Source organism: Heterodontus francisci, chromosome 11 (genome assembly GCF_036365525.1).
Source record: "Heterodontus francisci isolate sHetFra1 chromosome 11, sHetFra1.hap1, whole genome shotgun sequence".
NCBI lineage: Eukaryota > Metazoa > Chordata > Chondrichthyes > Heterodontiformes > Heterodontidae > Heterodontus > Heterodontus francisci.
In genome coordinates this window covers 58,246,439-58,260,063 of record NC_090381.1, presented here as the reverse complement: position 1 = coordinate 58,260,063, position 13,625 = coordinate 58,246,439, and the positions used below count along the sequence as shown (strand labels likewise).

At 46.1% G+C, this 13,625-nt stretch overlaps 1 protein-coding gene across 1 annotated transcript in view; it reads left to right on the top strand.

The window, feature by feature from the left end:
• si (sucrase-isomaltase) overlaps window positions 1-13,625 on the top strand; it is a 207,217-nt gene that overhangs the window by 179,721 nt on the left and 13,871 nt on the right. The window contains exons 44-45 of the mRNA XM_068042180.1: window positions 4,161-4,285; window positions 11,184-11,272. Coding sequence (XP_067898281.1) covers window positions 4,161-4,285; window positions 11,184-11,272 — 214 coding nt within the window. The remainder of the gene's footprint in view (window positions 1-4,160; window positions 4,286-11,183; window positions 11,273-13,625) is intronic.

Genomic DNA, 13,625 nt, shown 5'->3' with positions numbered 1-13,625 from the left:
GCCCGCCATGAAATAGCAACAGGAGTCCAACGGAGGCCTGAAGTGAGGTCTCCCCCGCCTTCCAGCCTGCCAGCGGAACCCCTGTCACTGGGTTAAAATCCAAACCGTGTTGACATTAAGGCCATGTCAGTTCTACAGACTCAGGTGGACAATGGAAGGGTAAGTTATTGACATGGGTCGACAGAAGGGAACCTCAACCACTGGCAATTTCCCATCTGTTGATTTAATTGACTCTGTTCAGTGTACACTCAGAATGTTATGCTCAAAATCCCATGCTATTGTTCATGAACAATCATGGACATCTTCTGTCACAATGATGAAAGATCGTTCTGATGAAACGTCACTGACCGGGGTTTAATTCTGGCGATGGGGTCTCGACGTCCGGAAGAAGCGACACCGAGATCCCCATGTCGCCTCCTTTCCAGAAGGCCCGCTGAACCTAGTGCCAATCAGGCACTTCAGTGGACAGCGGCGGGGTTTCCACAGGATCAAGGACCCCGTCGCCGAAAATCCTGCCCTTGGAGAGCTGCCAGCCAATCAGAGGCCGCCAGCTGCAGCGTCACAGCAGAGCCGGTGGCTGCTGCTGGAGAAGCACCTAACAGAGGTCAAGGAGCATTACTGGACCCAGATGGCAAGTAGGTCAGGGTGGGAGGGGTCTCGCGGGATGGGAGCCACGGGGGACGGGGTGTAGGGAGGTCGGCAGCAAGGGCAGGGTTAGTGGCTCTCAGTGGGCGCCCCCTCTTCCCAATGCCAGGTCTCTCGTTCAGGTACTAAGTGCCTTTTTATGAGGGACCCCACCCCTGCCCCTGGAGCCGGGAAGCAGCCCACATGGTTTCCGTGCCATGCTTCCGGTGCGGCGACAGAACCACTCGCCACATGGCTAATTGTGCAGTGAGAAGAGGCCCTTTATTAGGGTTAATTGCCCAGTTAAGGGCCTCAATTGGAAACGGGGTGGGAAAGCCGTACACAGGCCTTTCCGCCCAGATGAGACAGGATGGTGGCGGGAACCCCCCACCCGACCACCCGCCACCATCCCACCTGATCTTATGCTTTCCCTGCCTCCAAACCCATCACGGGGGTGAGAATAAAATTCCCCTCTCTGTTTCTCTCTCCTCAAATGCTGCCAGACCAACTGAGTATTTCCAACATTTTCTGTTTTTATTTTATATTTAACGTCTTCTGTCAGCCTGGTTAACAATTTCCCATTAACTAACTGCACCAAAAAAAAGATTAGCAGATTACTGCTGCCCAGTGAGGACATGTGAGCAAAACGCTTACTGAATTTGCTTGCACAAAAACGCTTAATAATTTTTCAAAATCTCTTTTTAATCTTGTCTTTTCTGCCCCAATGGAAAGAGTGCCAGGATATCAAGCCTCTCTTTGTAACTACAGCTTCCTATTCTTGGCATCATTTTGGTGAACTACATTGCCCTCTATGCCTTGAATGTCTTCTCTATAATCGAGTGGGGAAAACTGCATCCATATTCCAAGTATGGCCTAGCCATTGCCTTGCACAAATCTATCATTATATCTTTATTCTTGTACTGTGCGCTGTTACCCTTTTTGTTGCTTTATCTACCTGTACTTGCAGGGAATTACATATTTGAATCCTTAGTTGTCTCTGTTTCTTTACACCCTTTAGTATATTTATATTGAATGTATACTCCCATTCCTTATTTTTCTGTCAAAAATGTATCACCTCTGCTTCTCTGCATTAAATTGCATCTACCACCTTTATGTTATGGGCAGTCTTATGCTTTGGACTGTTGTTGGTTAGAAACAAGGTTGAGTCTGCTCAAACTCATTTCATTTCATAGGAACATAGGAAGATAGGAACAGGAATAGGCCATTCAGCTCCTCGAACCTGTCCCGCCATTCAATGAGATCATGGCTGATCCGCGGCCTATCTCCATATACCTGCCTTTGACCCATATCCCTAAATATCTTTGCTGAACAAAAATCTATCTATCTCAGATTTAAAATTAACAACTGTTCTAGCTTCATCTGCTGTTTGTGGGAGAGAGTTCCAAAACTCTACCACCCTTCACGTGAAGAAGTGCTTCCGAACATCTCTCTTGAATGGTCTGGCCCTAATTTTTAGACTATGCCCCCTAGTTTTTGTATTTCCAACCAGTGGAAATAAATTATCTTTATCTAGCCTGTCTTTTCCTGTTAATATCTTGAAGACTTCGATCAGATCACTCCTTAACCTTCTAAATTCTAGTGAAAACAGGCCTAATTTGTGTAATCTCTCCTCGTAACTTAACCCCTGTAGTCCAGGTATCATTCTTGTAAACCTACGTTGCACTCCCTCCAAGGCCAATATATTCTTCCTAAGGTGTGGTGCCCAGAACTGCTCAGAGTACTCCAAGTGGGTTCTAACCAGGGTTTTGTACAGCTGCAGCATAACCTCAGTATCTTTATTCTCCAGTCCTCTAGATATAAAGGCTCACATTCCATTAGATTTTTGATTATTTTCTGCACTTGCTCATGGCATTTTAAAGATCTGTGCACCTGAACCCCCAAGTCTCTTTGGACATCCACTGTATTTAACCTCTTCCCCTTTAGAAAGTACTCTGCCCTGTCCTTATTTGGTCCAAAATGGATAACCTCACACTTGCTCACATTGAAATCCATCTGCCACAGTTTTGCCCATTCACCTAGTCTCTCAATATCTCCTTGTAATTTTATGCTATCATCTAGACTGTCTACAATGCCACCTAACTTTGTATCATCAGCAAATTTCATCCCAGTGTTCTGTGCTGGGTGCAATCCTAGAGACGAAAGCAAATCCACGCATGTCTCGTTCCCTAGATGTGATTTTATCAAATGTACACAGATCACAGTAAAACCTTTGTGATCTTGTCAGTCATTAGTTATACTGTCCTTGACAGTGGGTGGGATTTTATGCAATGAGCTTCAAAAATGGCGGCTTGCTCGCGCAGGCCGCTGCCAAAGAGTTGCCATAATCTCAAGCACAGCGGCTCTTTTAAGTAGCCGGGGCACCCTCACCCCCTCCATCTGATCATGTGGAGGGGGCGGGCTGTCTGTCCGCTGGCACTAACTACATTTTTAAAGGGCTGTCAGCCCTACCGGCTTATTAAAATATTTAAAGATAGATGGAATAAAATTAAATGATTAAATTTGTTTTGCCCCTCTCTCAACCCCCCAATAACAATTAAATTAATTATTTGCCCTTTCCCTTCAAAACACTTCACTTACCATCTGACCTTCCCCATCCGCTCCCACCAACACTGGACGAGGTTTAAACTACAACCCTTCCCACCATCGCCTACACTCATGACGTTAATTTGACCCCGTTGTCCCCGCACTGATAAACATACCTCCTCCCGCCTCCCAACCAGTGTTGCGCCTCGTTTTCCCAGATGGGGACCCGAAGGTGCAGGAGTGCAGGGCCCCCGGGCAGAAGATCGCGGTGGGCCATCAAGAGGCGCTGTAAGTATATTTAAATTAATTAATTTAATTGATTTGAATATAAAAATTGTGGTCCCGTTGCCCAGCGGCAGGGAGGCCGCCACAGTGCCCACCACCGCCAGAAGGATTGGGCCGGGCCCTGATGGAATTGAGGTCCATGGCGGGCCTCATCTGGGGCCATCATCAAGCCCCACCCACCACGGATCCCGACTTTGAGTGCTCCTTAAAATCCAGCCCAGCTTTAATGAAATCAAGAAATTGAAATTAGTTAACAGTGACGCAACATAGGCTGACAGTGAATTAGCAGCTAAATTTACATTGAGCCAATGGAAAAGAAAATTACGCATGGTGTAAAACAGGTCAACAGTTCCCTATCATCCCATTTTGCACTGTAGGTGTTGATCAGTTTCACCCCCACATCTTTCATCTTACTATCTGTTCATGGACAATTCTTGATTGACATTTGGTAGCTAATTATTTAATTAGGTTCAGTAAGATTAAAATTATTTTTTACTTCACAGATACAACACTTTTATGCAAATCACTTGATTGAAAAGATATTTGTGAATAACTGAGAAATTAAAAGATCTGGTTTGCATCCTTGTAACTTGATTTGTTCAACAAATCAGCAGGAAGAACTAATAATAATGGCGTTCTGTATAACTGTAATTGGCAACTCAAATAGACAAATAGCACACATTATAGGAAATGCTTGTTTTCTATAGGCCAAAAGAATTCCTGAAAGACATCAGTGGATTAATTTTTCGACACCACTTGATCACATCAACCTTCATATCAGAGGAGGTTATATTATTCCCTGGCAAGAGCCAGCAAACACTACACATTACAGGTAAATGTGCACATTACGGGATAGTTTAATGCAAATGATTCTTATAAAAAACTACAAATGTCATGGAAAAATGTCTTTTATAGAGATCATTTCCAACTTTACACTCTTGGCAGGGGTGGCTCACCGACAGAAGGTATATTTTGGGCAATACCAAAATTTCCAAAATGTAATTGCAATGAACCAGGTTCCCCTATGATGAATATATAGTCGGAAAACTATCCCTTACATATTTAAATATCAAAAATGTTTGACAGGTGTAGGTAAACAGAAGGAAGTTCATTGAAAGAATATTGGCAAATACCCTTTTTTTGAAAATGAGTGAATTCAGGGTCTGAAATTTGAAAGAGCAGGATGGAAGTGAATTTTTTTTTATTCATTCATGGGATGTGGGCGTCACTGGCTAGGCCAGCTGTTGGGAAAGGTTTAAACTAGTTTAGTAGGGGGATGGGGACCTGAGGGCAGACTCAGTTGGGAGAAAATCAGAAATGAAAATAGAAGGCAGAAAATTAATGGATGAGTCTGGAAGACGGAGGAAACAAAGATTAGAAAAATTAGAAAAAAGAGTTTGGCAGTGCTCAAGGGTATCTATTTCAATGCAAGAAGCATAGCAAATAAAGCAGATGATCTGTGGGCACAGATACACACGAGGCAGTATGATATCATCACTTTTATAGAAACATGGCTTAAGGAGGGACAGGAGTGGCAGCTCACCGTTCTAGGTTACAGGGTTTTCAGACGTGATAGGGAAGGGGATAAGAAAGAAGGGGGAGTGTCAATTTCGGTCAAGGAAACTATTACAGCTGTGAGGAGGGATGATATGTTGGATATGATATGAGGCCATATGGGTTGAGCTAAGGAACAAAAAACGGGCAATCACACTGCTGGGAGTGTACTCTTTCTTTGGCCTCCTTATCTCGAGAGACAATGGGTAAGCACCTGGAGGTGGTCAATGGTGTGTGGAGCAGCGCCTGGAGTGGCTACAAAGGCCAATTCTAGAGTGACAGGCTCTTCCACAGGTGCTGCAGAAAAATTTGTTTGTCGTGGCTGTGACACAGTTGGCTGTCCCCTTGCGCCTCTGTCTTCTTTCCTGCCAACTGCTAAGTCTCTTCGACTCGCCACACTTTAACCCCGTCTTGATGTCTGCCCGCCAGCTCTGGCGAACGCTGGCAACTGACTCCCACGACTTGTGATCAATGTCACAGGACTTCATGTCACGTTTGCAGACGTCTTTAAAGCGGAGACATGGACGGCCTGTGGGTCTGATACCAGTGGCGAGCTCGCTGTACAATGTGTCTTTGGGGATCTTGCCATCTTCCACGCGGCTCACATGGCCAAGCCATCTCAAGCGCCGCTAACTCAGTAGAGTGTATAAGCTTGGGATGTTGGCCGTCTCGAGGACTTCTGTGTTGGAGATACGGTCCTGCCACCTGATGCCAAGTATTCTCCGGAGGCAGCGAAGATGGAATGAATTGAGACGTCGCTCTTGGCTGACATAGGTTGTCCAGGCCTCGCTGCCATAGAGCAAGGTACTGAGGACACAGTCTTGATACACTCGGACTTTTGTGTTCCGTGTCAGTGCGCCATTTTCCCACGCTCTCTTGGCCAGTCTGGACAGAGCAGTGGAAGCCTTTCCCATGCGCTTGTTGATTTCTGCATTGAGAGACAGGTTACTGGTGATAGTTGAGCCTAGGTAGGTGAACTCTTGAACCACTTCCAGAGCGTGGTCGCCAATATTGATGGATGGAGCATTTCTGACGTCCTGCCCCATGATGTTCGTTTTCTTGAGGCTGATGGTTAGGCCAAATTCATTGCAGGCAGCCGCAAACCTGTCGATGAGACTCTGCAGGCACTCTTCAGTGTGAGATGTTAAAGCAGCATCGTCAGCAAAGAGGAGTTCCCTGATGAGGACTTTCCGTACTTTGGACTTCGCTCCTAGACGGGCAAGGTTGAACAACCTGCCCCCTGATCTTGTGTGGAGGAAAATTCCTTCTTCAGAGGACTTGAACGCGTGTGAAAGCAGCAGGGAGAAGAAAATCCCAAAAAGTGTGGGTGCGAGAACACAGCCCTGTTTCACGCCACTCAGGATAGGAAAGGGGTCTGATGAGGAGCCACCATGTTGGATTCTGCCTTTCATTATTGTCATGGAATGAGGTGATGATACTTAGTAGCTTTGGTGGACATCCAATCTTTTCTCGTAGTCTGAAGAGACCACGTCTGCTGATGAGGTCAAAGGCTTTGGTGAGATCAATGAAAGCAATGTAGAGGGGCATCTGTTGTTCGCGGCATTTCTCCTGTATCTGACGAAGGGAGAACAGCATGTCAATGGTCGATCTCTCTGCACGAAAGCCACACTGTGCCTCAGGGTAGATGCGCTTGGCCAGCTTCTGGAGCCTGTTTAGAGCGACTCGAGCAAAGACTTTCCCCACTATGCTGAGCAGGGAGATTCCACGGTAGTTGTTGCAGTCACCGCGGTCACCTTTGTTTTTATAGAGGGTGATGATATTGGCATCGCGCATGTCCTGAGGTACTGCTCCCTCGTCCCAGCACAGGCATAGCAGTTCATGTAGTACTGAGAGTACAGCAGGCTTGGCACTCTTGATTATTTCAGGGGTAATGCTGTCCTTCCCAGGGGCTTTTCCGCTGGCTAGAAAATCAATGGCATCACTGAGTTCCGCTTTTGTTGGCTGTATGTCCAGCTCATCCATGACTGGTAGAGGCTGGGCTGCATTGAGGGCAGTCTCAGTGACAACATTCTCCCTGGAGTACAGTTCTAGGTAGTGCTCAACCCAGCGGTCCATTTGTTTGCGTTGGTCAGTGATTATGTCCCCTGATTTAGATTTGAGTGGGGCGATCTTCTTGATGGTTGGCCCAAGAGCTCTCTTCATGCCATCATACATTCCTCTGATGTTTCCAGTGTCTGAGGCCAGCTGAATATGACTGCATAGGTGTTGCCAGTAGTCGTTTGCGCAGCGCCTGGCTGTTTTTTGTGCAGTGCTTCTGGCTGCTTTAAGTGCAACCGATGTTAACTCGCTGGGGGCTTTCTTGTAGTTCAACACTGCAATGCACTTAGCTGCTATGACAGGTTCCAGCTCTTCATTATGAGATTGAAACCAGTCTGCATTTCTCTTCGCACTTTTGCCGTAGGTGGTCAAAGCTGACTCATAGATGACGTCTCTGATGTGGGCCCACTTGGTCTCAGCATCCCCGGTGGAAGTGTTTTGAAGGGCTGTTACAAGTGAATTTAGAAATTTTTGTAACAGCTGTGGGTGAGAAATTCTGCTCATGTTGATGCGCGGGTGGCCCTTCTGCTTGGAATGATGCAACTTCTTTGGTCTGAGTCTAACCTTGCTGCACACCAGGGAGTGGTCGGTGTCGCAGTCCGCACTGTGGAAGCTGCGTGTGATTTGAACACTGTTTAAAACACAGTGTACTATAGATCCCCAAACAGTCAGAGGGCGATAGAAGAGCAGATATATAGGCAAATCTCTGAGAAGTGCAAGAACAGTAGGGCAATAATAGTAGGGGATTTTAACTACCCCAATATTAACCGGGATAGTTTTAGGGTGAAAGGAATTGAGGGAGCAGAATTCTTGAGGTGCATTCAGGAGAACTTTTTTGCCCAGTCTGTAGTAAGCCCAACAAGAGAGGGCACAGTTTTAGATTTAGTTTTAGGAAATGAAGATGGGCAGGTGAAAGGAGTGGCAGTGGGAGAGCATTTTGGTGGTAGTGATCATAATTCAGTCAGTTTTAACATAATTATGAAAAAAGACAGAGATAGAACAGGAGGTAGAGTTCTCAATTGGGGCAAGGCCAATTTAACTAAACTGAGGAGTGATTTAGCGAAAGTAGACTGGAAACAGCTACTTGACGGTAAATTATGTCAGAGCAGTGGGAGACCTTCAAAGGGGAGATTCAAGGGGTTCAAAGTAAACATGTTCCCACAAAGAAAAAGGGTGGGACAGCCCCATGGATATCAAGGAGCTTACAGGGTAAGATAAGGCAGAAAAGGAGAGCTTATGTCCGACACCGAGAACTCAATACTACAGAAAGCCGAGAGGAGTATAGAAAGTGGAGAGGTGAAATCAAAACGGAAATTAGGAAAGCAAAGAGAGGACATGAAAGAATATTGGCAAGCAAAATCAAGGTGAACTCAAAGATGTTTTATCAATACAATAAGAGTAAGAGGATAACTAAGGCGAGAGTAGGGCCCATAAAAGAGCAAAAAGGTAACCTATGTGTAGGGGCGGAAGATGTTGGTATGGTTCTGAATGAATACTTTGCATCTGTCTTCACAAAAGAGGGGGACGATGCAGATATTGTAGTTAAGGAGGAGGAGTGTGAAGTATTGGATGTGATAAACATAGGGAGAGTGGAAGTATTAATGACATAAGCATCCTTGAAAGTTGATAAGTCACCAAGTCCAGTAGGATAAACTGTTACTTAGAAAGGCACAGGTTAATCAAGGATAATCAGCATGGATTTGTTAAGGGAAAATCGTGTTTGACCAACTTGATTGAATTTTTTGAAGAAGTGACAAGAAAGATGGATGAGGATAATGCAGTTGATCTGGTCTGCATGGATTTTAGCAAGGCTTTTGACAAGCTTCCACATGGCAGACTGGTTAAAAAAATAAAATCCCATGGGATCCAGGGAAATGCAGCAAGGTGGATACAAAATTCCCTCAGCGGCAGTCAACAAAGGGTAATTGTTGATGGGTGTTTTTGCGACTGGAGGGCTGTTTCCAGTGGCGTTCTACAGGGCTTAGTACTGGGTCCCCTGCTTTTTGTATATATTAACAATTTGGACGTAAATGTAAGGGGCATGATCAAGAAGTTTGCAGATGATACAAAGATTGGCTGTGTGGTAGATAGCGAGGAGGATAGCTGTCGGCTGCAGGAAGATATTGATGATCTGGTCAGATGGGCAGAAAAATGGCAAATGGAATTCAATTTGGAGAAGTGTGAAGTGATGCATTTGGGAAGGTCAAACAAGGCAAAGGAATGTACCATTAATGGGAAAATACTGAGAAGTGTAGAGGAAGTGAGGGGCGTTGAAGTGAATGTCCACAGATCCCTGAAGGTCGATAAGGTGGTTAAGAAAGCATATAGAATCCTTTCCTTTATTAGCCGAGGTGTAGAATATAAGAGGAGGGAAGTTATGATGGAACTGCATAACTCAGTGGTTAGGCTACAACTTGAGTACTGTGTGCAGTTCTGGTCACCTCAATACAGAAAGGATGTCATTGCACTAGAGAGGGTACAGAGGAGATTTACGAGGATGTTGCCAGGACTGGAAAAATGCAGCTCTGAGGCAAGATTGGATAGACTAGGGTTGTTCACCTTGGAATGGAGAAGGCTGAGGGGAGATGTGATTGAAATGTACAAAAGTTTGAGAGGCCTGGATAGAGTGGAGGTAAAGGGCCTATTCACCTTAGCAGAGAGGTTAGTGACAAGAGAGCATAGATTTAAAGTGATTGGTAGAAAAATTAGAGGGGCGATGAGGAAAAACCTTTTCACCCAGAGGGTTGTGGGAGTCTGGACCTCACTTCCTGAAAGGGTAGTTGAGACAGAAACCCTCAACTCATTCAAAAGTATATGTACCTGAAGTGCCGCAATCTGCAGGGCTATGGACCAAATGCTGGAAGGTGGGATTAGAATAGGTGGATCGTTTTTTGACAGGCACAGGCACGATGGGCCAAGTGGCCTCTTTCTGTGCCTTAAACTTTCTATGATTTATTGCCCTGATTGCCCTTGCGAAGGTGGTCATGAGTGCCTTCTTGAACTGCTGCAGTCCTTGGTATGTAGGTACACCAACAATGCTGTTCGGAAGAGAGTTCAGGATTTTGACGTGACAGCGAAAGAACGGCGATGTAGTTCCAAGACAGGATGGTATGTGGCTTGGAGCGGAGCTTGCGGTGGTGGTGTTCCCATGCATCTGCTGCCCTTGTCCTTCTAGGTGGTAGAGGTCACGGGTTTGGAAGTTGCTGTCGAAGGAGCCTTTGTGAGTTGCTGCAGTGCATCTTATATAGATGGTAGACACTGCTGCCACTGTGCGTCAGTGGTGAAGGGAGTGAATGAGGTGATGGATGGGGTGTCAATCAAGCTGGCTGCTTTGTCCTAAAAAGTGTTGAGCTTCTTGAGTGCTGTTGGAGCTGCCCCCATCCAGGCAACTGGAGAGTATTCCATCATACTCCTGACTTGTTTCTTGTAGATGGTGGGCAGGCACTGGAGAGACAAAAGGTGAGTTACTTACTGCAGAATTCCTAGCCTCTGACCTGCTCTTGTAGGCACAGCATTTATGTTGCTGGTCCAGTTCAGTTTCTGGTCAATGGTAAGCTCTAGTGATGGTGAGGGGTTCAGCAATGGTAATGTCATTGAACATCAAAGGGAGATGGTTAGATTCTCTCTTGGTTGAGATGGTCATTGCCTGGAACTTGTGTGGCGCAAATGTTACTTGCCACTTATCATCCCAAGCCTGAATGTTGTCCAGGTCTTGATGTATTTAGACATGGGTTGCTTCAGTATCTGAGGAGGTGCTGAACATTTTGCAAACATCAGTGAACATCCCCACTTATGACTTTATGATGGAGGGAAGGTAATTGATGAAGCAGCTGAAGATGGTTAGGCCTAGGACACTACCCTGAGGAACTCCTGCAGTGATGTCCTGGGACTGAGATGATTAAATCATGATTATGTTTTCAGGAACATAACTGTAGGGTACAAATTTAGGTGGAGTTCTTGCTGTGTTTAGATACATAATGCAACATTTTCAATTCTGTGATAAATATATTAGCACATTTTCTAAGAAACTGATTTGTTTGCTGGTTATTGATCTTGAAGAATATGTACACTAAAACCTCAAAGAACTCAGATGTAACTAAAAAATGGTCCTTTTACAGCCGCAGAAACTTCTTGGGATTAATTGTTGCCTTGGATGATAATCAAGTTGCTAACGGCCGTCTTTTCTGGGATGATGGTCAGAGCATTGGTATGTCAGCTTTTGATTTTTTAAATTGTAATTCTTTGTTTCGCCTAGCTGCATAATATACAATGGAAGTCATTGTTGAACAGTAAGAAAATCAGTCTGGGAATGTAATACTGTTTACTCACTTTGGTGGCAACATTGAACACACTTTACTGTAATTTATTTTATTTTCTCCTATCCTGAAGGCACTGGCTTCTTTTGGAGTTTTATTCCGTAGGCACAAACACTTTACCCAATGGCCAATTTCATCTGTGTGACTAGACAGCAAGTTTTGGCAGCTATTGCCTAATCCCACGCTCAACTGACATCAATACCCATTTAACAGTAGAGGTCACTGATTAGCAGTCAGGAAAAGGAGAAGGAGTGGTGACTGATTTTTCTTTCCTTCTCTAAGCTAGAGAAGCTGATGCCAATATGAAGCATCTACTGCCACCTTGTTTGACATTATAACTAGGGCTTTCCCTGTTGTTTCCCTGATTTCCATACTGTGAAGTGCACTTAGAACTAAGCCATTTAACGTTGCTGTAATAGTTCCTGTTACTTCACTGTTTCAGCTTAGAGCAACTGTGTAGAAACAGTTAAACATGAGGGCTGAATCTTAACTCCCAAAAATGGATGGGGTGCAGTCATGTCAGAGATTATAAAGCAAAAAATCTGGAACAGGAACAGAAACTGCCTTCAGCCTGCCCACTTCTGGATTAACAGAGGCGGGACTAGGAACAGGCAATCAACATATAATGAAACTACGTGCCTTCTTTTTAGTAGTCGTGCAATTTTTAACCACAGGCAGCTGGGTTTCCTAGGCCTCAGGAAACTTGGCAGTTTTCAGAAGGCGAGTGAGGCTGAATCCAGGAGATAAGTGCTTTTACAGCACCCCTACTAGTCCAGGAGGAGCAGGTATGTTTCCTCCAGACCCAACAAACTTCCAAGTAAACCACCTGTCCACCCCTCCGCCCTGATCTGCCCGCTCCCATGTCCCCCACGATCATCATCAGATGCCCTGGACAACCAGAGGACCCTACCCCTGTGATTGGGACCCCTCGCCATCTAAAATCACATACCCACTCCCACCACTGTGATCACAGAATTGTTACAGTGCAGACGGAGGCCATTTGGCCCATCGTGTTATATCAGCTCTCTGAAAGAGCAATGCACTCAGTTCCATTCCCCTGCCTTCTCCCTGTAATCCTGCACATTCTTCCGTTTCATACAACAGTCTAATTCCCTTCTGAATGCTTCAGTTGAACCTGCGTCCACCACACTCTCAGGCAGTGCATTCCAAACCTTAACCACTCTCTGCGTGAAAAAGTTTTTCCTCATTTAGAACATCCCCCACAATCCGGACCCACCTACCCTCATGATCTCTCTCACTTCCCCAATACACCTATCTGTTTTCGTAGGCTTTGACCCTGTAAATCAGGATTCCCACCAGACAGGCTCCAGCCTGTCAATCAGGATGCCTGTGGACAGAAGCCCCACAGAAAAAAATCTTAAATGAGCCCTGTATTTAAATTCTGCAGGGCATTTGGGAAATCTGTTCTTTCAGGTTTCTCGAACTCACAACTGCTCCCCCCCACCCAGGACAGAACTTGCTTCCAGGCTAAAAGCCAGGCCAAGATGTGTCTTTTGTCAAGTTCTGAGATCTGTTTGAAAAAGAACGGCTGAAATTTTATAGCCCGCCACACGAGCGGTCTGGTGGCGGTGGGGGGAGGGGGGGGATAAAATTGAGAGGGAGGTGGGTGGGGGGGGGGGGGGTGGGGGTGGCGGGTGCCATTTCCGATGTCTTCCCATCCTCGCAATTTTACGTGAGGCAGCAGTGGCAAGAAAGGTCCTCCCGCCCCAGGACAATCATAGCCCTTAAGTGGCCCATTAACTGCCACTTAAGGGCCTCCTCCTGCCGCCGCTAGCATTTTACCAGAGGCGGCCGGGCAGTAAAGGCCCCCAGTATGCCGCCAGGTAAAACCTGGCAGCCTTCTTGCGGGCTGGGGGTTGGCCAGCATGATCTGGTGCCCTGTGCCCCACGGATGGCCCCCCAATGGCTCAACCATCTCCCACTGGACAACAACTTCCCCCCACTCCTACGCAACTCCTCTTGCCTCACCGGGGCACAGTCGATTGTCCCCAGTGAGGCTCCAAAAACTTACCTTGGCTCTGGGGCCGTCATCCCTCTTGCTTCTGTTGGCTGGTGCAGTCCCAGCAGTGCTGGGACTAAGAGCTGCCCACCCGCTGATTGGCCAGCAGCTCCATGGGGCGGGAATTCCTGCCTCAAGGAGGTGGAAGTCCCACCCAAGGAAAATTAACGACCTGGGGAGCGAAAAGTCCCAGCGTGGCTTCCTAGGCCCAATGGAGGCAGGCT